At 34.4% G+C, this 27189-nt stretch overlaps 1 protein-coding gene across 5 annotated transcripts in view; it reads right to left on the bottom strand.

Annotated features, from left to right (window-relative positions):
- Window positions 1–27189, bottom strand: part of CNTN5 (contactin 5) — a 655782-nt gene that overhangs the window by 106150 nt on the left and 522443 nt on the right. For all 5 annotated transcript variants that reach the window (XM_042793009.1, XM_032991061.2, XM_032991057.2 and 2 more), the window contains one exon: window positions 25862–26012. In XM_042793009.1, coding sequence (XP_042648943.1) covers window positions 25862–26012 — 151 coding nt within the window. The remainder of the gene's footprint in view (window positions 1–25861; window positions 26013–27189) is intronic.

The raw sequence follows: 27189 nt of genomic DNA, 5'->3' as shown, positions 1-27189 counted from the left end.
AGGTTGCACTAGAAACACTTGGAGCACTTGAAAAAAACTAGCTGTAAGTTGAAAAAAAAAAAAAAAAACCATAAAAATTTTTCTTAATTAAAGTAATGAAAAATATAAAGTTTCAATAGTTTCTATATGGCTCAGAATACCATAACACCATAGTAATTTTCAACATGTTTCATCCAATACAAGATAAAAGTAATCTGCCCTGTGCTAAGTAGCTGTAACTTCTTGTTTGCACTACATGTAGGGACATCATTCATATTCTGAAAATATGATCTCAGGACTAATTTTTATTTTGATGATACTCTCTCCCATAGTTTATTCAATTGTGGCAATATAAAGCCATACTTTTTTTTTCCCCAAATGGTTGCTATTAATTTTATTATCTATTGAAAAATAATTTTCAAAATACTGTGACAGCCTAGTCTGATTCAGTGTTTACTCTGCTTTGATCAGTAGTGACTAGGACCAGTGACCTTCCAGGGTCCCTTCCAACCTGAATAATGCTCTGATTCTGAGTGATTAATCCTGAAAGCCTCTGCAGTGTAAATTAGAAACATTACTCCCATCCTACCAGTCAAGATGACGAATCCAAGGAGTTAAGTGACTTAGGGTAATAGCATTCCTTGTCAAAGTTGCATTTGAGTCCCCAAAGTTGCTTTCTATTCATTCAGAGACAACAACACACACTGACACTTTAAGAAAGTTTTATGTAAAACTTGAAGAAATTAAGACTGTTTCAGATGATTACCCATAATTTTTGATCTCTACTGAACTCAAAATTTGGAATATGATGTGTATTGAACAAGAAGCAATGATAAAAGACTCTTGTAAGCTCAAGGTTCCAAAACAATAACTGAACATATTCAGAGAGACATGGAAACACAGTGAGTTGATATCTTTCCTTTGCTGGAGTTGTGTTCCTAAATTTAGGTTGACTTTCTGATGCAGAATCCCTGATAGTAGTAGAAAGGTACATACCTCCTCCTCTCCCTTATAAGATTATCAAGCGATCTCAGTGATTTTTGTCACAGGAAGATGCTCTCTGACTGGCACAGGGCATTTCAGCAATATCTAATCTAGTGCGTACCTGGCTTATCAACATTTTTTTTTTCTCCTAGTTTAAAAGCTGTTCTCTATGATCAGTGTAAAATAAACCATGAATACAAGTAAAGGGGCATGGGATTGCCTGAAATACGTAGTTATTCTGTATCTGCTGTGTATTGCTCATTCAGCTACACAGAAAAAAAAAGGATAAAGAGATCTTGATGGTATTTACCAAAAACATGCACGTCCTCTATTATAGTAGCAAGAAATAAGCCCACATGATTAGATGCATATAATAACATGTATATATATAAATTTTAAAATTTATAAATGAACACACGTTTATTATACATAGTTATTATATAAATAAGTTATAGTTTATAAATAAATATAGTGTAGTGTATATATAGTACACATATAAGTATAATGTACCCCATAATAAATGCCCCAGTATTTGCCCCAGAGTATATAGAAAACATTGTTTGTGATTAACATACATTTATTGCAGGTATTTATGTTGTAGTATACGTGGATGAGGATTTCTTATCTCTTAAAATTTTAAATGCAAATTTCTGGTTTTCTTCCAGTATTCCTGTATATACCAGGTAAGAGGAGATTCACTGCAGTTTAAGGGTTAAGCTCCTTAGAAAACAGTTTTGTGTCACTTCTAATTAGTTCTATAATTTTTGGTCATTCTCCTGAATGTGGCTGAGAAAGGTACAAGATGATTTCTGCTATGTGCTCCTTCAGTAACAGTTGAAGTCAATGGTCTTACAGAGACCTTATCCTCATTATCCCTAAATGGGGGTCACATTACTGTTTCTCTATATTTAAGATCAGTACTGTACAGCTCATCTTAGAAATACTTCTATCCTGTTCTAATTAGAAAATTGAGAAAATTAAGCATATTGAGCCCAAATCTGGTAACATAGGAGAGAACTTGAAGATAATTGGAAGAAGGTAGCAGTGCCACCAAAATATTCTAATTTTATCAAATGCTAATTAAAATCAAATATATTATAAGCTGAAAGATACTTTTTCTTTAAAGTCCAGCAGCCTGTAATTCCTTGTTGATGAACTTGACTTAGAAGAAGAAAAATCTCCAAATTAGAATAAAGGTATCCTGAACCCTTAAATAAATATATTTACGCTCTATTTCAGTCTATACATATTCAATCCCCACTTAACAAATATAACGTTTGTGTAAATTTTTAGTACAGTTTGATGTTCTGGTTATATGCAGTTTTTAGCTTTAATAGAAGGAAGGGAATATAAAGGAAAAATAAGCTAAAATAACAACAACAAAATCAATTAATTCCATACTAAGTCATGTCTCCATATCCAAAAGCGAACTTGAATATGATTGAAAGCAATGTAATAGCTGGATTGGTGTCAGGAAATTAATATCAGTGCCAAATCAATTACAGGTTGCAGGTGTCCAGAATTAATTAAAATAAATTGCTCTAAATCAGGCATATCTGCCATGACTGGAGAAAAGCAGAAAAGAAAGTAAGAATAAAGAAGTATTTTGTTTACTGAAATGTTGAAAAATATGAGAAAATAAATGTTGGAAAGAAATTTTTACATTGTTTGGCAGAGTTTTCATTCTAAAATCTGTTTGAAGGTCTCTTCTCAAAACACATTAAAGTGTGCTTCATTTTTAGAAAGGATTTTATACCAAATGACTTTCTTGTATTTGTTTTGTTTAAGATTAGAGATAACACAGCTAACAGACATTAAAATAACCTGAATTCTGTATTGTATAGACAGGAGCTTCAGTGTAGGTAAATAAATATTGATTATGCTTGAAAATACATAGAAAAAAATAGTATGCATAAGAACAAATATTTAAGGATCCTCAATGTTAGAAACTTTATATATAGAAGTGATACAATGTAAATATGTATGAACATTTTTCAATATTATCCTTCTTTGTCATTAAAAACTGTTAATTCAGAAAAAATGCTGTCCTATAAAAATCCCTACAAAACCATGAAATTCCAATAATGAAAACAATTAGATGTGTTTTCTTAAATCTTAGAAAATGTATTGGACAAAGTCAACTTCTACATCCACAGAGTTCCAAGGACAGTGAAGTTGCAATGCACATCACACAAGTCACAGCAATTTTGTTATCATTATAATGGGAGACTTTCCAAACTAAAAATGTGGGTGAAATATATCAGTTTCCAGTGTTTTAAAGACCTGTCTGAACATCCAATACATGAGAGCCTTGATCTTCTTTTGTCTGAAGCTAAATTAAAACTTAAACAGTAACTATAAAAAGATAAAAGAAGAACAGATAAAATGTCATGAAAACAAAAGAGAGAAAGGGAGAAAAAGCAGACCTCCAAACAAGTGTGCACACTCTGCTATGAATACAGTGGGATGAAAACATAATATTAGGGAGTAAATAACTGATTCTCTAAGCTTGCAGCCATGAAAGTGAAGGTCCAAATGAGTAATTGGGGCAGGAAAATCCCAGCAATTTTGAATGCTTTTCAAATAGAAAGGTCCTAGGTCTGTGCCCCAGATTCTATGTGGATTATTCTCACAGAAAACTGCATTTGGTGGTGAGGTCATGAAGATGGGATTTGTCTTATCTCAGCTACTTAAAGTGTTGGGTCTTGTCTAAACTATGTGTCTGGTTCTCCTCCTTCCCTATACTGAGCAGACAGAAACAGGTAAATCAGGGGACAATTCACATCACTAGTCCTGGATGGGTATTTTGATATGAGTGCAACACTGACCAGCTCTTTTTTTGCTGCTTACCAAAAGAACAGATGACTGGCTTAGAAAACGAACCCATCTTCTGGATTGCTAAAGCCTGGTGTGACTCAAACCCTCAGACTCTGCTGAAAAAAGGAAAGTAAAACCTGTTTTGCCCAAAGTGGAGTGTGAGGCAATGAAATAGTCAGACATGGCAGTTCCTGTGCTGACAAAGTCACACCTGCTAGAGATGTGGTGATTACTAAGCTCATGAGATTCCTGCTCAATATAGATGTTCCTCCATGGACACCCTCCTGCAGAGACTGAGGTAAATGCAGTCAAGCAGCTGTTACTGCTGAATACTTGCAGAAAACACATAAAGACACACAAATCCTTATGGTAGGGTCACATAATGTCTGAATGAAAAGCTGGGCTGACAGTAGTTATCAAAATTAATCCAGTGCACTTTCTGGTTTTCAAAGACTTTTTGTTATGATTCTTACTAATACTTAAATCAGAAAATGGGAAAATGTGTATATATATATATATATATATATATATATACACAGAGAGAGACATTTATATATATATCAGATCTTTTGGGCTTGATCCTTACTAGTATTTAAATCAGGAAATAGAAAAAAAAATACATATATGTGTGCAAGCATATAACTGTGTATATACACATAATTTGCCTAGCATTTTTGATTAAAACAATTGTGCTGTATTTTATTTTTGATTGTACATTACTCAGTTGGGTATTGTACCAATAAAAACTACTGTGTTTTTTTACGTCCTATGATATTTGGTGAAATATGTTGGTTCAGTGTTTGATAGTGTTTATGAATACAAAAGGGACACCTAGTAGACAAGGCATTTAGTCCAAGATAACTGAAGTGGAGAAAAATAATAAAAGAATTTGATGGAGAGGAGAGGAGGGAAATTTGTATTGTGCACAGGAGCAGAGAGTGAGAGAAAAAGATACTGGAGTCAAGGAAAATGAAGTGACACTAGCTACAGTGTGGAAACTTGATGTGTTTCTGAATTGCATTCAGGGATCATACAGGTCTGTAAACTCCCTCTGGCATTTCCTGTGTGATACATTACACATGCAGTTCATTCTGCCTGACAGAAGTCAATAAATTTAGTTACCTACATTATCTTGAAGAGGAAAAGGGTTGAGAAGAAAGCATTGCAAAAAGAAAGCTACTGAAAACTGTGAGTTTAGTTGAGAAGCTATTAGCAGTGAACACCTTTAGTTACCTGTGCTACAAATGAAGGGCTCAGCTTTTGAACTGGTTTTTCAAGTAACTTAACTAAAAGCACATATATTTGTAAAACAAGAGGATAGCAGCCAAGAGTGTGAGAAATCTCTAAAAGAGATGAGGAAGGGAAGACTAACAACTTGACATTATAAAACACCGACAGTGTAGACAGCCTCACTGAACTGGTTTAGTGGAAACACAAAATACTAGAAACCTTGCAATTGGGAACATGAACTCACCAATTTGGGGGTTTGTGTACTGTAAAACACCTATTAGTTTCATTTACTTCTCAGCTTCTGATTTGAAGGAGGAAATGTTATATGACTCTATCCTGGGTACCACACAGTTTGAGTTACAGCCTCATTTTTCTGCTAGTTTGTTTCACACAGCTCCCATTCACACACCGTCTGTTTCTCAGGGCATAATCTGGCCTCAGATCTTGTTCACCAAGTCAAAGCTTCTTATTGTTTTTTTAGAAGCAACACACACAAAAGCAGATAGATAATAAACCCACATTGCAGTTACAACCTGCACCTGAAGATTTTTAATAAAATGTTGCAGACTAAAGTGACTGTTCTCATATATCACCATTAATGTGGTAAATGGCTCCTGTGACCCTTTACCTGTCCATAAATCACAAACTATGAAGATACACCTGGCTGATCAGATCAGTCAGTAGACATCTAATTAAGTGCACAGTTTTTCAAGCTGCTATTTATAAACAAGGAGAAGTAATTTTTCTCCTGCAGTAGAAAATTAGAGTTTAGATGAAGGTTTACAAATTAGATTAAGATATGCTTTTTGTGGATTATACATTTAACCAAGAAATGCCTTTACATTATCTCACTGAAAAAATACATATCAAGTCCTACACTCTTTTATGGACAGTGTTTAGCATTTAAAGAGGATCTGATGAGAGGTTCAGCATGTGTCAGAGAAAGTATTTCTATCGTTTTCATGTGTCATATTGAATATCAGTCTCACTAATACCACTAATAATACTTCAAAGTCTTTTATTATGCTGTGCTTGTGTCCCATGACAAGCAACATGTCCTGGGACAAACTGCCAGTGCCCTCTTTTCTATACTGAAAACATAAGCTTTTCATCTTGACTTCTGGAATTTAAGTAATGAATTGCATTTCTTCCACAAAGAATGAAACCTGCTTACATAAGCATCATTCGTTGTACCAACTTGCTTCCTCATCTGGGAACTGCATGTGCTTGAGCAGTGCCTAGCGCAATGGATGTTAAAACAACATTTGTATCAAGTGTGTTATTTGCACACTTTTGATAGATGAATTGTTATAGCAAAAACATTTTATTGGGAAAGAACAAATGTAATTTAGTTTGTTCTTTTCCTTTCCATTCAATTTTCTGCCTTTGGATTATGAAATAACCTTCTATGAATTTCTTCTATGAAATTGTTGATCTCAATTCAAATGTTAGTAGATTAATTTAAGGGACTATATATAGATCAGTAAGGTTATGTTCCAATACCTTTTGGCTAAAAACTAATGATCTCATGAAATGACAAGCAAGGTGGCTGTTCAATATTTGTGAGCCTCTGATTCTACTTGAATTCAGTTTTTCACCTTCTTTGATCTTCCTCTCTTGACTGAATAATTTGCAATCATTGAAATACAACATTTTTTCTCTGTATAGACTTGGGATAGAAATCCCCTGGGATAGGTTTAAATGCTAAAAATAATCAGCTTGGATAATACTCAGTCAGACATTTCAGTTTCTTTGTAATGTTTTGGGCTCAGTCTATGAAACTTGTAATGGAAACTGATATTTCCTACAAAATGAAAAATGTGCCATTTTGCAGTGCTTTAACTGTTTCTCGTTTTGGCCTTCTCTGATGGCAGTTATTTTCTCACGGTCAGTTTACTGCTAAAAATGTGACAAGTGCAGCATCTTGTAATTTGTCAAGACTCCCTGAGACTTCTTTTAGTTGCTTCAGTAAGTTTAATGCCTATCCACAGAGTCCCTTGTGTAGGATCCTTCCTATTGATCAAAATTCTCCGCTTGCTAAGTGCAAAATCCAACTTAACAGTACATGGATGATAATGCCACAGAGCAATCTACCGCAGAGCTCCATGGAGTAATGTTAAGAACCTGGGGCATTGATACTTATTTTTTCAATCATCCTTGCTATGAGAATGATAGCAGCTGCAGAGAAATTTCTAAGCTTCCAGAATGTGTGTTAAAAGCATGGCAGCTGTTTCTTTTTTTCCTAGCAAGTTTTCAACATTGTATTAAAGAGCATTAAGCCACAATCTAGCATAAGAAGTTCCTGTCCTCAGCATTTAAGGAGAAGGGAAACTGTTTCTGAACAGCTTTAAAGCAGAGTATATTTTCCTGCACTTTGTGTTCAACGAAGAGCCACTTCTTTTGTTGGATGAGCTATTCTTGATCAATCTCAACATTATTTGACCTTTTCCTCCATTTTTTGTTTGAAATGTGTATTGTGGAAAAGTGAATACAAACTTTGTCATTTACAACTTCACTAGTTAAATGCTTCAGCTGTTTCTGTGATTAAACTCTTAATTTTGCACTATAGCGAAGTCTCGGCTAGTTCAATAGATGATATCAATTCTGTCATCAAATATTTCCTTTTTACAGATGCTTTTAAGGCACAATTAATTGAATAGTTTTGCTATTTTCCTCTATTTTAGAAAAGCATCTGCCTGAGTTTCTTTTGACTTTCACATAAAAGTTAAGCAGAAATTTAACATAACTATTTGTATTCAGAGTTTCATTCCCTTCAGGTCCTTCTCCAGCCATTCTCTTTACCCAAGCACTTCCCATATGGGGCTAGCGGGGCAGTCTGTCTGTCTGTCTGCAGCCTCCTTGCTGTAGTAGAGGTCTGACCGCTCATTACTGTGCTCACAACATAGTGCAGACTGGTAATTTAAGAACTACTGGGAAGTCCCAAACAGAGAGAAATTTAATTGTCAATGTTACATTCTGTTAACTCTTAAGTTCTGAAAATATTAGACATGATGGTTGAAAATAATAACCTTCTCAGAGCTCATTTCATTCAGTTTGATCAATTAAGGAAGTCTGTAAGTCTGAAATAGTTGAAGGAAGAATCGGATTTGGTTTTGGACAGACATCTTCAAAATACTAACAAACAAGCAGATGCCTCCTAAAATTACATCATAGTTGGAGACTATAGTGTGGATTGAATAAAAAATACTAATCATGGTTAATACAGTTATTCCTTAACATGGTGGACAACTGATTGATTTTTCAACATTTTTTTCACTGTCTCGATCATTCTGGATACCGGACATGGGAGGAAAGGAAGCTCAGTGACTTGATTACAAATGAAACCTTGGGAAGCTACTCACTAGACAAATGACCTAAATGTAGAGAAAACTGATGTTTATTAAGTCAAAGGTGCAAAAATGATAAGGAATTTCTGTGTCAAGTAAAGGGAAAAACTTACTTGTGGGAAAGGGGTCCAGAACTAAACTGGTTAAATAAACAGTTTGAAAATCACAGAAATTGGAAAAGAGGATATGATGGTAGGAAAAGTAAATATACAGAAAGATAAACTATGTTTCACTACACACTGAAATCAAAATGATGTATTGCATAGGGAATTAAAGCAGGGAGAAAGAACAGCTGTTTGGGTCATTTGAAAGGAATACAAAATTAAGTCTCTAAGTTACAGTACCTTCTCACTTGATGTCCTTATATTCGCGGTGAATAGAATGAATCAAAGTATACAAATGAATGTTATTCTGAATAAAAGAGCCCTTGGAGTATAGGGCTTAATATCCAAAGTTATCCTTTGGCTTTTCTCAGCTGACCTCAAAACACTATGAAGTTAACCATATGTACATACTACTACAGAACATGCCTGCCTCTGAAGAGAAACATATTGTCCATGGAAAGAAAAGTAACTGAAGAATGGTCCTCTGGAAACTAAATCAGAGGATACATTGAGGTAAATAGAAACACCTTTTTTGTGTATTTATAAAACTGATGAACTGAAGAGGGGAATAACTCCTCTTCAGTAACCTGCAGAAGAGTTACCAGCAAGGTAGAGCTATCTGTTGCTAGGCCATTTGTGCAGTCAAGCATTTTGAGACCAAAAGGATGACAGTGTGAGAATATGGTGCCACAAGTTCAAGACTTTTAAATACAGGCAACATGCATTTTATGTGTTCACAAAGCTGTGTGAATGGTAGTACAGTAAATGCTCCATAACTGTCATAAAAAAAGGGGCCACAACAATTCCCATGTGTGAGTTTAATATTTTTCTTTTTTTTTTTTTTTTAATTTTATGTCTTATTTTCTAAAATCATACTCCATTCCTGAAAGCAAATTGTCTACATTCAAAAAAAACCCACAAAAATCAACACACACTCACAAGCAAAATGTAACAGACATATAGGGGTTAAATGGGTTAAATTAAAATGGTTTAATTACAGAATTAAAAGTTAAGAAACTGAGGATATAATTGACAAATGAACAGCTCCAAGTTTTATTATCTGACCTATGTACAATCAGTTTTATTACACAGTTCTCCACACTCTAGGGTCCTGTTGGAAGTTTCTGAATCAGTTAGTTTCAATATTATGTTTATGCAGTGACAATTTTATCATTCATATTATAGGAACATTATAGATCAAATTACATTCAACAGAACAGGAAACGCCTTGCTAAGGAATAAATGAATTTTAATAAATTAGGAATCATTTACTGCTGTAGATTTCAGTATTTCTTCTTATAGGATTTTGTATTAGACACAAGGGATTCTCTTCAATACAAAATCTGGATTATGCTTTCTGGTATATGCTTTTACCTGAGCATCACATGAAAGTACAGTTGAGCTATAATGCAGAAGTCAAACATCAAGCAGGAGTTGTGTCTTAAAGGAAAAGGCACATGTCCTTAAATTCAACAGTCTGAATTGCATGAGTCTTTTAAGCTGACATTAGAGTTTAGAAAACACTATATATGAATGGAATGTCAAAGAGGATGTACAATGTCCCTGAGTGAGTTTTAAGTGGACAACAAAGAACTATTGTATTGGTCCTGATCCTTAAAAGGGGCACAGGATGAAAACTGCAAACAAAACACAACTACAATAATACTCTGTCTTACATGCAAAAGAGAGGAAACGTTGAAAACCTGATTCAAAACAAATTCACCAATAAGGATAATGTGGTGATAAAAACTTCAACTGATATACCTTTCTGAATGCTGCACTTAGCTCTTGAAGTACTAGGGATTTTAAGTCACCACAAATACTACTTTTTGTCTGAAGGATATTCAGTACAGTGACAAAGTGTATGGTGCCATTTATGGTTAATTGCCATTAAAACCAAGAACTCACAGAGAAAAATCAGCATCTCTGTTACCATATAAACTAGAAAATGTAAAGAGAGAGTCTTTTACTTCCCTTGTTTTTACCTAGAAAAAATGTAATAGGTATTACAATTCCCATTACAAGGTTGTCAGAGCAAGATTAGTGCATGGTGTGCTCCTAGACATAGTTTGTTTAGAGTTTACTGATGCATGAAATCAGAATGAGGAGAAATGCTAGAACAAGGACATAGGCTGAGGAAGAATTGTCTGCATCTGCAGAGGTGTCAGTCATAAAGTCTGAACTGGTTAGCATAATTTCTCCTGAATCCACTTAAGGTCTAAGGTAAATTAAAGGTACATTATTTTTAATAATATTTTTTAGGTTCATTTACTGGAACAATATAAACAGTTTCAGTTTCTGAGTTGTAAAAGATTCTGTGTATGTTTGTATTAAATAGCATGCTGTTTTCAATACTCCTGTTAGCAGTTTACAAACATATAGCTTTGGCACCTTGATTTACTTTTCTATGAGAATGTAGATGATGCATGTCACTGGTGTTGCAGTGGAGGGTTTTGAATCTTCATGTCCTACAACCTTCTTTATCTTTTCCCTTAGCCTGATGCAGAGTAGCCACCACTCTCCACAAACCTCAGTCCAAGACCATATACTGTCTGATGCAGATTCAACCTTCAGGTCAAATATTTACCAAAGGTGGTAAACCCTCTCCAGCACTAAGCTATTGCTTGATTTACAATAAAGAGATTTTTTTCCTCTCTTCCCTGATGAAAGAATTGCAAAGTCTTAGTTTAGCTTGGATTTATAATGCAGGGTAATTACACAAGGTGATTTTTTAAAAAAACCCCTTTTCTTTAGAAATATGAGGTGGATATGAAATGAAGTTATTAGGAAAGTATTGAGAAAAAATTAAGTTGAAAATATGTTTCCATCCCCAATGAAAAAAATACAAGCACACAATGAAAAAATCAGCTATAGTACAAACACTGTTCCTAAACCACAGCAATCAGGAGCTAGATGCTATTCCTACAGTTCCCACCTTCTTTTGAGAACTCTTTCTGGCATCTTCTAGTGACTTGTCATTGCTGGTGAGGTTTGTCTCCTAGAGATTTTTAGTTCTATCAGTTAACAGGAGGCTTCTGTTGGTTGTTTTCTGGTTAGGCGCAGTCTATGCTTTCTGTCTTCAGCTGACTGCTGTCAAGAAGCAACCTGAGCAACTCTTCAGCTGATGCTCGTGGGGTAGCCTTGTAACTGTCAGGCTGGAGGGCCACTAACAGAGACCTGGCGGTTAATGTTGCAGTGCACGCAGACTGTGAGACATCAGGGAGGACAGATAGATTGACACAGTCTTCTGAGAGACCCCAAAGAGACAAAAGCCCAAGTTATGTGAAACAAGAAATAAGGGTCAGCTAGAGACTACACTCAAAGGAACAGTAGATGGAAACTCAAGATGGAGGAGATTGGAAGAGCACGACTTCAGTAAACAGCAGTCTTCCTAGAGCTTGACCTGTAGATCATTTACACCTGCAACTTCAAGACAGTCATAGTGCCCTGGGAACAGCTGAAGTGGAGGAAGACTCATCAAAGAAGGCATCAAAGCCAGCTGATCCTGGACCAAGCATTTGTGTGAAAAATAAAAGGTGGGTGATCATCACTAGGGTCTTCTTTGGGTGTGTGTCAGGAATTGGTTGCACTGTCTGTTTCCAAAGTCTGTAATCAGTGATATAAAATTCAGCTGGTGGTTAGCTACTAGTTGCCATCCCTCATGGCCTCTAGAGAGACCAGAGCTATTTACTGATCTTATAAATGGCCCCTACAATGGCAGAAGTGCACTCAGCAGTTTCACAGGTGGTGCCAAATTGAGAGGGTGATAGATATGCTCTAGAGCAGCGTTGTTATTCATATGAACCTCAACAGGTGGAGAAATGGGGACAAGCCTTGAGATCTTCAGTAAAGTTTTAAACCTGTTAAGAATTGCTCTGTGCACAAATACAGACTCAGCATGACTAGATAAAAGCAGGTTTGCAGAGAAGGACCTGGGGTGCTGGTTCATACCAAACTGAGTAAGACTAGGCAGTGTGTCCTTGCAGTAAAGAAGGTTAACCACCTTCTGAGCTATATTAGTACAAATGCATCTGGCAGGTTGACACAGGCAATTCTTCACCTCTATTTGGCACTTTTTCTTTTGGGATTGTATCTGTGGCACTGAATACAAGAAGGACATTGACATACTGGAATGAGTCTAGAAGAGAGGTCATGGGATGGAACCATGTGACATATGACTAGAGGCTGAAAAACTTTTTTTGTTTCAGCCTAGAGAAAAGAAGGTTAAGAGTAGGTCTTTTTTTTCTGACTATTGGAGAGTAGCAGGAAGACACAGCTGGACTTGAAGATGCATAGATTAATAGGTAACAGACAAAAATTAGAATATCTGAATAAATATAAGGAAAAAAAAATACTGTGTAGGTGTCCAAATACTGGAACAAGTTGACCGGAGAGGTTGTAGAATCTCCATCCATGAAGATATTAAAAACTGAACTGAGCAAAGTTCTGAGAAATCTGATGCAGTTAGTCCTGTTTTGAATGGAATGTTGGACTAGATGGTTTCTAGAAGTCCTATCCAATCTCAGTCATTCTATAAGTCATGCTTTCCAGAAGCACTGCAATGTAACAGAACACTACAAAATAGAAGAAAGAAAAGGAAAATAAAGAAAAGATCTATGATAAAAAAAAAAGGTGCTATTTTGTTTATAATAAGTCTTTACTAAATAAGTCTTCATGGATACACATTTTGCTTTTCACTGATGACTGTGAAAGACTTTCATCTGGCATTGTTAGTAAGGGATATAAAGATCCATTCACAGCAAAAAGGTACCAGAGATGAAGATAGGAAACTAAAAAAATGCTGATAAAAACAGATTAGAAAAGTAAAGGTGTTTCAAAGTTGTGTGCTACTATATTAGGAAAACAGAAGTTGTTGCTGAGTAAAAGAATTAAGGTAGGCTGAGATTATCTGTAGATTTGCTTGGGCTTTCTCTAGTCTGGAACTTATTTTTGCAATTTTTGGTGGGGAGAGAGCTGTCTATTGGATTTTACTAGACAAGAAGTTTTGAGGAAAGAATCATTAGCTTTTGGATTATGATAACTTTCCAGCCTATGTACAGAAAACCTTTCCAGTTCTAAACTCAAAGACAGGAGGTGTTAATGTTCTGTGGGTGAAGGGATTTGTTTAAAAAAAACAAATGTACATTGTTACTAAGTCATTTGGCCTAGTAGTGACAAATGAACTCCACCAGAGGATGCTCTTGGGGTTATGTAGCTACTGTACATAATGAACAGAAATTAGAAAAATACAATGATAAAAATATAAGATTATAATAAACAGTCACTGAACAGTAAAGTCTAAGAGAGATTCCTTTAAATAGTGGTAGTTATTCTTGTCAAAGAATCAGTAATCCATAGATCTGAGAATGTTTAAAGAGGCAATTTGTATGAAAATGACAAAACGGGAAGTGGAAGGTCTTTTTGCTCTATGGTTTGAGAACTTTGTAGAACTGAAAAGAATATGGAGCTACATCAAACACTTAGCAGCTTCAGAATGTGCAATTTCTGATTCCTACATAATCATACTTCTATTATACCATATCACCTTATTATATTGGTACAACACTATATCATCACTTTCCAACAATATTGAACTAGGTAATGAGGGGATTATATGCATTGTGACCTTAAGTCACACACATGAAAATAGTACACTTTTCTCATAGGTCTTTCTGTGTTTTTAACTAGAAACTGTAATTTTTTAATCCTTTAAGGATGTTTCAATGGCTTTAGCACAGCTAATTTAATGACACTGTGATAAAATTTAAATTATACATTTCCCAGCTTTAGGCTGATTATGTCTGCTGTGAACACAAGCAAAGAGGTAAGAGTCAATGAGCATAATACAAAAAGCATAATAGTGACTGTACAGAGATGACAATCTATGGCAGCTGGGGAAAAAAAAAAAAAAAAAGGTGTAGTATTGGTAGTATTGTATTAGGTCCAGTGAAGTGCTAAAGATATTGATGTAGCTGCTACTTTGACTAAATATTTTTTAATACTTTGATAAAAATGTTATATTAATTAACTAGGAAGCTGTTACTTGTTAAAGGTTAGAAACAGAAACTTCAGGAATAATTTTTAGAAAGGATTTAGCAAGGCAAAATTGGAAGGGAAAGGCAAGTTTGAGGAATGCTTGTTAAAAGTCTTAACAAATATCAAATGCCTTGATTGTTTGCTCTTACTAGAATGTTTTCTCTTTTTCAAGGCTAGTCTACTAAACAGAAGCCTCAGTACATTTTTATATTTTCTGTGTGCATTTCACTTATGTTTCTTTTCCTTCTCACTTTTCATTTATTATTATTATTGTAGGGACAGTAGCTGTATACAGATACTGAAAAGAAAATAAAAAATACAGGAATCTCAGATATGTATGTAGAAAATTTACTTCCATGGAAGTCATTAACAACAGAGTAATCTGATTTTCACTTATACTAATAACTTGCCATGGCAAAATTGATGTTATACACAACTAGATCATGTTAGAAATACTTTCTGTCAGAGTGGTAAATGGGTTTACAGTTTACAAAGGTGATGTATCATTCATGTAGTTTTTCATAAATATTTTTAAATTCTTGCCTACTCTTTATCGTTTATTAAGAAAAACATTTAATTTAAAGTTGTTTTAAATTAACTCCTTGCCTATAGGAGAACATAAGATTGATAGTGTTAAAGACAAGGAATGTAACTCATAATCATTAATAGCATGATACTGGTTTGTGATACTAATAGCCATATTACTTAAATAAAGGAATAACTTGGCTTTCCTTATAGATATATTGATATAAAATCTTCATGAGAAAATATCACGTCTTTTTTTCACAGTGGAGCAAATCTGAACCTTGACAACTGCAAAAACAGGTGTCCTATAATATCTGAAAATCTGCAAAAGTGCAAACATGATAGATATACCTTGTTCTGACCTAAAGTGTTTTGTTTGTTTGTTTGTTTGTTTGGCTGTTTTTTTTTTTCTGGATAAGATATAATTTCATTGCCATATATTGCTTAGAAATAGCCAGTTGAGACTGCTGTTTGGATAGGAAGTTTATGGTCAGTTATGTATTGAAATATTTTAATGGATTTAGACAGAGTCCTGAAAATCATTGACCTTGAGAGTCATTATTTTTTATCATGACTATGTGGATTAATTGTAGTTTGCTGTTTTCTATACTAATTTTATTTTTTTGTTGTTGTTGTTACTAATCCCATTACAAAGCCAGTTTTCACCATACTTTTTTCCTACATATCAAATCACTTGTTTAAGTTTTTGTATGCAAATTAATTTTCTGCAAAGCATTTCTAACTTTTTAAAAATATTCATAGATGACTTCTATTAGAGCAATTAGCATATAAATAGTGACAGTCCATGGGTTTTCAAGATTGACAGACTGGAAAATGTCAGAATATAATGTGAGAGGAGATTCCTAATGCATCACAAATTCCCTTTAACTTTTGAAATTTAATAATATGTTTTATAATATAGCTACAAAGATCACTAAATTTTGATGCCATAAGTGATTGGTTGAAAAAACATGCTAACTAATTTAGATTTATGACAGATAAGGAAGAATATTCCCTGAGAAGGTGGATTTCTAATTCAAAATTAATTTCAGCAGTCAATGTGTAAAAAATCTTTTCAGTCTCCACATAGATTATGGATGCTGACTAGTAGACCTAACAAAATATCGTGCATCACTTAAAATGTAGTTCAGCCCTTTACAGTGGTATAAATTAAAAGATACATTTGAAGTATATGATCATATTTTGGAGTTTGACAAGATTTCTCAATCCAAACAATCGGGGTTCATTTCACAAATATTCCACAATGCCTTTGGAATTTCTTCTTCAACATACTGTTTCTTCCTAATTTAAAAATAGACCTGGTGCCTACAGACTTTAAACATTTTATTGCTATAAATGGTAACACATCACTGAGCAACAGTAATTATTATTTATCTTGTCACTATTTCAGTGTGACTAATTCAGTAATAATATCCAGATATTCTGATTGAGGTAAGACTCTCGTGCTGCACAACTTAAACAGTGATTATGTCTCTATCAGGAAAATAAATAGGCATGCTCCTTCCATATATTGAAGCCAGCTATCACAGAACTCTTGCCACTGTGTTAAATGCTGTTAACCTTTAAACATGGTGGCAGCACACCAACAGCCTAACAGGAATGGCTTCTGGCATGCACAAACTCTCAAAATGCCTAAGGACTACTTGGGGACAGCCACTTGATGCAGGCTACAATACAGCCAGGGATTAACTGTTTAACAGCATATCTGATTGCATCCCAGTGCAATCCTAGGTATTACAAGGCAGCTTTAAATTTACTCATGTAGGTAAATCATGTGCCCTAACTGGTGTACAGCATGTATAGGCAGAAAAATGTGAGACTTGTTTTGTGTGCTGCTCCTGATGCTCGCTCCTCTGTGCCCACTCACTCCAATCCTTCCTGGGCTGCTCTGGCATGAGCATGTCTGCATCTGTGTGACCAGCTGAGAGGGGAAATGATCTAGCAAAAAAAAAAAAAAAAAACCTCCCTGGAATAAAGGGGTTATTTTACACCTGAATCAGATCCCTAAATCTTTTCATTATAAAGCAAGAGGCCTGACATGAGGGAAAGAAATTTCAGAAACTTAACTTTTTCACTGAATCCAGACCTGACTGCACCCATAGGTACATAAAAGCAAATCTCTTGCCTAAGGTCCACAAAGCAGGAAACATTTCAGGCATGATTGGTACTGGACTGCTTTTTTAAAGAGTAAGAGTTGTTTAGGAACATGGCCAAAATCACTGTGTTGTCAAAACTCATGCTGTGTAACATAACAAATCAGTGAAACAATGCTGGTTTTGAACAAAGGGGTTTTTTTGTGAAGGGGTGATCCTGCCATTTGTTTTTACTATTTAGTCAAGGTTATAATTGTTTCTCTTTTCTACTCTATAACCAGATCTCTAATTCCCATTATGAGCCTGCCACAGCTAAATTAGATCGTGATTTATGCAAAAATTGAAAAGAAATGACTTGCAGAACTCTCTCAGGAAGATAAGAATTTCCGTCATGAAGTTCCTCTTTCTTAATGTCCTCAGCATTTCTCTCTTCACTAATTTTCGATCATTAAAGTGCCACTTGGGAATCTGAAGATCAGCTGGTGGCATGAAGTTAAGTGTTTAAATTCCCAAGAATTTTAGATGAAGTTTCTACTAAGGACAAATTATGCTAAAAGTCATAGTCTGAAGAGCCTTAAGGAAAGAAAAACCTTTAGGTGACTGATGACTTGTCATATTCTGCCTGTGTGGTGCACAAACAGGCAGCCATTTATAACAACAGCAGAGAAATGAATTATAGTTAAAATCAGAATTCATTAATTGTTTGCTCAACTGATAATTAGTTGAGTTGTGTGAGCAGATATTCAAGGAATATACAACAGATCAAGTATCTTGTGGTTGTTAGCAACCTTAAAAAGGTTGAGCCTATGGGATATGTATATCGGATACTTACAGTTCAATAACTAAAAAAAAAAAAAAGAAAAGAAAGGTAATATAAGGTGGGTCTCAGCTCCCTAAGTATTTGTGTCTAGTCTGTAGGTGCATAAAGAAGTCCAAAACATCCATCCACATGTGCTTGGTGGATACAACAGAGTAATTGTGAGACTTGCACTCTGCTGACAAAGCAGCTGGAGGCTAGGGTGGGTATTGTAGGGAACTGCATATGTGTTTTTACAAAATTAAATCCTATTTGAATTGAAAATTGGTAAGATAAGGTGAAACGTCTTCAAACATCAAACCAAAGAGTGAAGAAGTGAATGTTTTTTTGAAATACTGTATTCTTCAATGCACTGTTACCTAAATGTACACTTCTGTTTTAGAATCAAGTATTATTTCCCTAAAAAGAGTCAGCAAGTGCCTAAATAGCTGTATAGCAGTATATGAATTACTGTATTAAGGAGAAATAATAGAAAGTATTGTCCTGAATAATATTCCTGGGAAGAAAGACTGGGATGTTTCAGTTCAGAGAAGTCATTTAGGATCTTCTAGATATCAATTTCCTTGAACAAAACCACAGAACTAATTTGGTAGCTTGTGGGAAATGCTATTTGTTAAACTAATTGAAACCCATAAGTGGCCATTTTCTTTGGATATTTAACTGGGGATACAAAGTAAAATCTTCAAACTGCTTATTAGCTTGCTAATATAGTTGGATTAATTCTGAAGTTTTTTCTTTATTAGCAGGAAACAAAATTTGTGGTGTTTTCACCAAAAAGTAGAAGGGTAGTAAACTGAGCTACTGTTCTGTGTGGCTGATCAGACAGATGCAGAAAAGCTTGTGCCAGATACAAAGTTGAGCCTGGAGCAACTTAGGGACCAAGAGACAAACTGAAAATTACAGTTAAGAGTAATTTTCTGCCCATTTTACATATATACTTTCCTTTGCCTTCACAGTGCACAGTTTTCAGCTTAAACAGATGTTATATACCACAGTTAGATAGAACTGAAATTCTTTTGGAAAGCTACTGTCATGATTTTAAAGAAATAATATAATACATACCTCTGTTATGTGCAAATACATGTTCATATTTAAAAAACATAACACAACATGTAGTAACCAAAGCACTTTGTAAAACTGGATACAAATTTCACCTGCAGACTCAATTTTTTTCTTGTTTCTGCTATGAAACACACTTCTTTTTCTTTTCTCCTTTGATTTTTTTTTAATAGAAATTGAGCTGTAAAGCCATTAAAATAGGAAACTTACAATGGAAACACGGACAGATCCTTAAATATATTAGAGTGAAGAGTAAAACTGTAATAAGAACCTGCCAAAACTGAAAATGAAGGAGTCTGAGAGACCCGAAGAATATAATAATGTATCCATTTCTAAGGTTTTGAATGATGATATTTTTAGATTTAAGTGCTCTATGTGTTTCCACTAATTGCATAGCAAAGTGTGACAGATGGGATATCTAGGCATACAGGACAGCTGCTTCTGTAGTTCAGAGATTTCAGTATTAACCTGAAAGTAAGTAAAGGCAATAGTCTCAGGCTACAGTGTTTCTCTGTCTAGAAACACTGTAGCAATCCTATATTAACGTTTGGAATTTATTGTCTCCATACAAGATCTCTTTCTTCTCTTTCTTTTTTTTCTGACTTCTTTCACAGCTGCTGAATGTTAAGGAAACATAACTAAAAGAACACAAAATGATGCAAACTTAGGCAAAGACAAAATTTCAGCAGCCTTAATTCGCTCCTTCGTGTATTATGTTATACACAACTTGAACACATTGTCTGCTCCAGTGGATTTACACCTCATTTATTACCTATAGACAATGATTCTTACTTAATGGGTTCTGTTTAGTATTTTCCTGTTCTTCATAGGTCAATGTGTGGCTTAAAATTTTATATCTACATGACTACGAAGACTGAATTTCCCCATTACTATTTCTCCATGTTTTTAATGCCTGATAGCTTCACAAATGTTCATGTCTCCCTGTTTTCAGTATCCACTAATTTTATGTGTGATATTTGAAGACTGACTGTCAGAGCACTTGCTATTAATATCCAGTACTTCATTGTTCAATGTACAGCTGCTACAGGCTTCTCTATGGCTACAAATCAGTCCCAACAACTTCAGGTGAGATACACAGTAAATTAAGAACATGTCAAGCAGACAATAACTTTGCTACATGGCATTACACAGCAGGCAGGTTTTGCATGAGTAAGTATCATGTCCATTTTATGAGTTTTGGTGGCCAAGCAGGTTTGAGGCAGAACTGGAGAATTTCACGTGTCATGGAAGAAATGTTGGTATTAATACGTTATATGGCCATATTTATTGTAGATCAGAACATCCTAGCTGATTGACACACTGATCAATGGATACACACACTGATGGGAGGGCATAAACAGACAGAGTCAAACTCTTCTCAGTGGTTCGCAGTGACAGGACAAAAGGAAATGGGCACAAACTGATGTACAAGTAATTCCATTTAAACATCAATTCCATTTAAGCAAAATAATATCTTTCATTTTACTATAAGGGTGATTAACTGGGATAGGAACAAGTTTCCCAGATAGGCTGAAGTGCCTTCATCATTGGAGATACTCAAAACCTGAACGAATATGATCTTGAACAATCTGGTCTAGCTGACCCTGCTCTGATCAGGGGGGATGGACCAGGCGATATCCAGATGTCCCTGCTACTCTCAGCTGTTCCATGATTCCCTGATATCATTCAGAGAAAATGGAATAAGAAGTTTTTACCCACTTGCAATTAATAAAAACACCACCATGATGTCTGCTGCAGGAATAGGGATGTTGGTTCATGTCCTGACCAAACCCAAGCCAGGATATTGCATTCAAACTATCTAAAATTCCCTCTGCTATTTAACCTGAAGTTTTCTTCACCTTATCTCCAGAACTCCTTCAAACAGAAGTGGAATGCAGGAAACTAATTGCTCAATAGGAAAAGTGGCTGAATTGAAGTGGCAGGTGGAGTATTGTCACCATTTATTTTCCTCACAGAAACACTTAATATATTTAGGTCCTCAGGCAAAATTAACCTTGGACCTAGATGGATGAATATGAGCAATTATACAGTGATCACTGAGAGACTAGCACTGTTGTTCCGCTCATGGCAATCTATTGTGAACCTGACCTTCAGAGGCTGTTAATAATTTCCTGTAAAGCTTGTTCTGTTATGTGAAGGAGAAAGATTAGGCTGTGCCATATAGAAAAGGAGCAGTTAATAAATGCATAACTATATTTCCAATGCATACATATATGTTTAGACATCACTGTATTTAGATTTTTTTTTTAGATTAAATATTAATTTGCACACAAAGTGAGGTACACAAGAAACATCAATAAAGTAAGCATTATTATTTGAGAAGTTTCATAAGGATAAGGAGCAAAAGAAAAATAAAACAGGAAAAAAATTGTACTATAAAAGTTCTGCTTCCTCAGTTACCCATTTGTGGGTTAAACTGTGCTATTTTTTTTTTTTACATTTCTTGGTATTCTGAATAGAGAAGAAAAAATAGTAACTGAATAGAACTCTTTGCTGTGCCAGAGTGCTTTTGAATTATTTTATTTTAACTATAATTAATAGATATGTAACAGAAATAATGAGCTAGAGTGAATATTCAATATAAGTTTAATAAGAAGACTATTTTAGATGTAGGAGAAGGAACAAAAACAGATGAACAAAGACTTATAATGCTTTTTAATACCTATGACTCATCAAGCATATCTGTTTAAACCAGCTGTAGTCACTATTACAGGGAAATCTAGACAAGAAGGGCCAGTGACATTAAGGAAGTGATGAAAAAGAGGTTACAGCTCATGAATTAATGGCTCACAAAAATTTGTGCAGTAGCAAACCATTAGAAAATACCTGCAATTTACAGAAACCTGAACACAGGAATTGAAAGAATTTATAAAAAAATATTTGTCCAGAATTTAATAATTGACTTTATTATCATTACTCATGATTTATATTGCTGTAACTGACAGCAGATTCCAATCTATTCTACTGTGTATTACAGAGTTTACTGACTACCTAAAATAATAGTATTAAATATCACTTTTGTTGTCTTCTTGTATCTTGATACATAAGTTTTAAAAAATGTTTGATTAGCAACAGGTTGCTGACTGAGCTTCTGATCTGAATAGTCTGGGTCTGGGTCTTGTTTAGAAGCTGAAGCCAAGAGAATAAATGATGGTTTGTTTACAGATTAGGAAATATCCGATTGGAATATTTTAGAAACTTCACAAAAATGTTTATTGATCACAGTACTCTTGCCAAGGGCTCAATTCTTATTTAGGACCTAAGCCAAAGTTTTAACCAAACATTTTATTACAAATTGGAGCACAAAAATATTTTTTTTTTTTAGATATGGATCCCAATATTATCCAGTTTTCTATAAAAATAAAACTACTAATGAACTAAAAAATTCAAAGTTCTTTACAAAATTCTTATGGACTAAAGCTCCTCAATGTTCAAATCAAAAACCAGAGTACACATTATCACAGATTTCCATAAATGACACACAGTCATTCATGACATAGCAGCCTAAAACAATAGAATCCAGAGGCAAGTGGTTAGTAAAGATAGTTAACAATTTTAATTATTGTGAGAAGACTAATGAAAATATGTAGCCTGAGTATGTTTCTCTACTTACACAACTCTCATTGTTGTTACGCTCAGGTGTGTTATAATTCCAAAATAGAATGATAGATTTTTTCCTTCCTCTTACCTTTTAAGTGAAAATGCTGATGAATTTATGTTTGAGTGTATTAACGACACTCTGAGATAATGATAAATGAAAGAGGTTTTAATTTTATATGTAGTTGCTTTCAAATGCTGATAGTGATCATTGAATCTCCTGTATCGGTAAGATTGACAGACTATATATTTTGTTCTTTGGAAGATTTAATCTTGTGCATAGCAGTTCTCCAATACTATATATCTTATTTCATTAAAATGTGGCTTTTGCAGCAGATTAATAGAAAGTTTAATAGAATTAATTGTGAATAGTTTGGAATCTTCATTAAATAAATATGCTTCTATATGAGTAATTAAATTTAAAGCATTTATAAGATTGAAGCACTCAGAATTATTTTTTTTTTGTCAGAAATTAGTTGTGAATGTCCTATTTATTTTGCTTCATCTGATAGACTTGTCACTCATTCAGAACCCTGTTCAAAAGAGCTGTTATAATACATGTATGCTTTCCAAATGGAATTAAATGATCTGACTGCTCAGAATAATGATTGCTCACCAGGGAGAGACTGTGAATATGAAGACCTTAAGTTGGATTACTTGGTCAAAGGTAAAAACAGACCAAGAGATGGAGATCATGAAGACTCTTTCCACAGATATGTTGCCAGGTGAATGGCTTCAGCTTTTTGAATGAATCTGAAAGATCTGAGGCTTTCAGACTGCATTAAACTCCAGGAGCTAGAGTCAAGGTCTGACTGCAGTGACAACTGTACCCAGCCACAAGTTCCACAGGAACAAACTCAGCCTTCTGCTCAGTTACAAACAGAAATGTCACTTGAAGTATTTCTGTCAACCAGCTTTTGGTTGTCTGATTGCACACCTAAGCAGACAATACAGCTTGGAAGAGGGAGACTAGATGATAGCAGACCCATTAGTGGAGTGGAATTTTTTCTTCCCCATAGAGGGGAAGGTTTCCTTTGTATTGAGACTTATCTAACAGATGTGTCTAAGTGGATTGAATTTATTTTGCGGGCTGGCAGGCTTGGCAAAACCAAAACACAATGTACACTTGGTGAAAGTGCTCTAGAAGAGAAATAAACTGTGGTAGAAAATTAAAAAAAAAACAATATATTGTGCTGTTCTAACTTTGCCTTTCCTTATTATTTAGTCAGAATGCTTTTTTTTCAAAAAAATCTTTGATGGTTTAACATTCTTTGCAAATTCATCATATGAGAGTTCCTATTTGTTTTCAGTTTTGTTTTTGCTTTTGTTGTTTTTTTTTGTTGTTGGTTTGTTTGTTATTTTTGTTTGTTTGTTTGTTTTGTTTTGGTTTTGGTTTTGGTTTTTTTTTTGTTTGTTTTTTTTTTTTTTTTTTTCCCTCCCCTGGGATTTTTATCAGCAGTCTATAAAGAAAGCCCATTTTTAAAGTATAGAAATGTGCTCATCATGTCAGATTATTCATTTTGTAAAAAGTTTTACACAGTTCCCTTCCAACGGTTTCTTCTCAGAGTGCCCAAAATATGGAAACACACATACTACCTCCACTGATTTACACTTTCTTTTACACTTTCTTTCCCAAAATCATGATAGGTTTCCTCATCTCCTCTTCAAACAGACTCTATTATTGTTTAAAGCATAGTGTATGTAGAGACAGAACTGAGTTCCCTTGAAACTGAAATTTCCCTCACCCCTCTACATACAGTAGATGCAGGGGAAGTGCTCCGAATGACACAAGGTACTCCCTAAGCAGCTGACTAAAAATTAATTTGAATACAACCCAAGTTGTTCAAAGATTTGAAAAAGTAAAACAAGCTTTTTATGTTCCATGTTTCATCATTTCCTGTTCTAGCCTCTGTCAAAATAAGCAAGTATCAAAAGCTGTGAATACTAAAAATGTAGCTCAAGATCTTATTTTTATGAGATTTTAACTTCAGAGTTAGGCTATGTTTGGACATATATCAAATAGTTACCAAAATGCTTTACTGGTCTTAGATTAAAATGCAATTTACAGGTGGTGATCAGGGAAACCATGGTGTTTATTGGAGATGAGAGGAAAAGGTCACGTAATGAAAACAATCACATCTGTAGCTAAAGCATAGAGGCATCGCTCTTAGAATACTTGACATTGTCAGCATCTTTGTAATATCGTTCTGTCATATCTTGTCAATATGCACTATACAACTCATACCTGTTAGTAAAATGTTGTATATAATGCTGTTTCACTCTGACCTCCCAGCAGCCAATATGGCATGAAAAATTACTGATTTTTCCTTCTCAGAACAAAACAAGTGGCATGAGATGAAAATAAACTCACCTGAATTAAATGGCTTTTGCAGCTAACAGAGACAGAGGCACTCTACTGCTTTCATCGGTATTGCAGGAATGAACAAAAAGGCCTTGCTTTTATCTTTTTGACTAATTCCATACAAGTCAGTTTAAGTGGTTCATTCACATACATTACCAGAAAGAAGATAAGATTGCTCTGTGTACTTAAAGACCATGTGGAGGGTGGTAAAACTATTCTAGTGTACAGACATGCAATCTTGTAAAGTGCAATTACAGCTGGCATTTATCCTGCAGTCCTTAAACTATGTTTAACGTACAGAGCTGGACGGAATTTATTTAATCAAACATATTCTGTTCAACATCTGTGCTGCTAAGTACAGAAATTAGTTGTATAATTAAATCCTATAATAGAATCGTATTTTTCTTCTCTGAATCATTATAAAGATATTCTTAGACAGATTTTCATTGTGATCAAACTGCAAATCTTCCTTATTAAAATTATTTCAAATGAATTGTGAATTATCACATTTGATAATTTATGTGGTCCTGATTACTTCAGCCACTATGCTTTTAATACCCTCGTGTACTAAATTTGTAGTGTCTCTACAGTGTAACTGAAGCATTTTTGAAACGAGTAACAGAAAATAGAGAAAAAAAATCAAAATAAGAACTTCTTTTCATCTGTCTGCATTTCCAAACAATTTTAAGATTTTTCATTTCAATATTGTGGAAACAAAGTTACTACTGTCAGACAAATCAGCTTGACAAAATAATTATGCCATATCAATGATAACATATGCATGTTTTTATTACTTGCTGTATTTTCATATCATATCACAGAATCAACCATGCAAACACAATATTTAATTAACCAAACAGGCTTCTGACCTCTTACTCTCCCTTAACGCTTTGTCTCCTTTCTTCCAAGTGATAGTTGGCTTTGGAGAGGCTTGTGGCTTGCACTCAATGACAACTTCTTGGCCCTTGGTAATAACTATTGTTTTCCTCATTTGATTTAGTGGGAAAGTGGGAGCTGAAGCTGTTAAAAAGAAGTATGTTAACTCCGCAGAGAACAATCACAGCTTCCTGCTTCATCACATACTAATAGAAGATTAGAATAATAAATCGGGTTTTGTGGATCAAATCTCCATTTTTGTCTTGGAAATCATTATACTGCAGATTAGATGGAATTTTAAAAAACATTTGAAATCTGCAGCCAAGAATAGATGACAGGTCTATAACTTAATCCAGTTATGAATTAGTGACCATCCTTCACATCAACATACTAAAGTAAGATTGCTTGTGAAACACAACAACTTTAGAATTACTACAGTGCGTTTAAGTACAACTTTTCCAAAATTTCTGGGTTTCATAGGTAACTTGCTAGAAGTAACTAGTTCAAAACAAAAAGAAGTTTAAATTCTACAACTATCCAAAACTCACTCTCTAGAGTCAATTCTTACAAAAAGTATTACTGTCAGAGAAATTTTATTGTTTTCCCTTTTTATATTTGTCTGGAGAGTGAGAGGTTCTTAATATTTAACCATATTGTTATCAGTATTTCACTTTTCAAGGAATCCCATTGATTACAATACATAAGATAAGGAAACAAATGGATCTACCTAATTTCACACCAAGAAAGGGCAGTTGTTCTCAAGTAATCTAATTTTTTTGTGTTTTTCTTAAACTAGTTTTGCAAAACCAAAGTCCTATCTGCAACTATCTCAGCTACACATATAGGAACATATTATACTCCATTACCTCAAATACTTAGGAATTTCCTATCATTATTTTGGGAAATTTTCATACCAGAGCTATTTATATGGACAATTTATTCTGTTATTTTCCTTTTAATAATCCAGAAAATTAAACACAACTGCTTGTTTAGTGCAACATTATGGTTAAAATTTAACAGGGGTACAATTTCACAAGTGACAAAATGAAAGACTGATTTTACTGCAGCAACATATAGTGTCCATTTCTGATATTAAAGAACATCAAATAAAATGTACAACTACTTGACATAATACGGATATCTATGTTATATTAGATATAAAAACCAGCAAGGGAACATTGTCACCAATAGGGATCTCTGCTGTCTGAATTACAACTGACAAAGGAAAATGATGGAAAGAGAGTGACCACTGACTGTAAGGTTTAATATATTGTTAGACAGAAATATTTTGAAGAGTTATCAGTGAAATTCTAATGTTGGA

The sequence above is a fragment of the Tyto alba genome, unplaced genomic scaffold, assembly GCF_018691265.1.
Source record: "Tyto alba isolate M040663 unplaced genomic scaffold, T.alba_DEE_v4.0 Super-Scaffold_2, whole genome shotgun sequence".
In the NCBI taxonomy this organism is placed as follows: Eukaryota; Metazoa; Chordata; class Aves; order Strigiformes; family Tytonidae; genus Tyto; species Tyto alba.
This window is presented reverse-complemented; position numbering and strand designations above follow the sequence as displayed.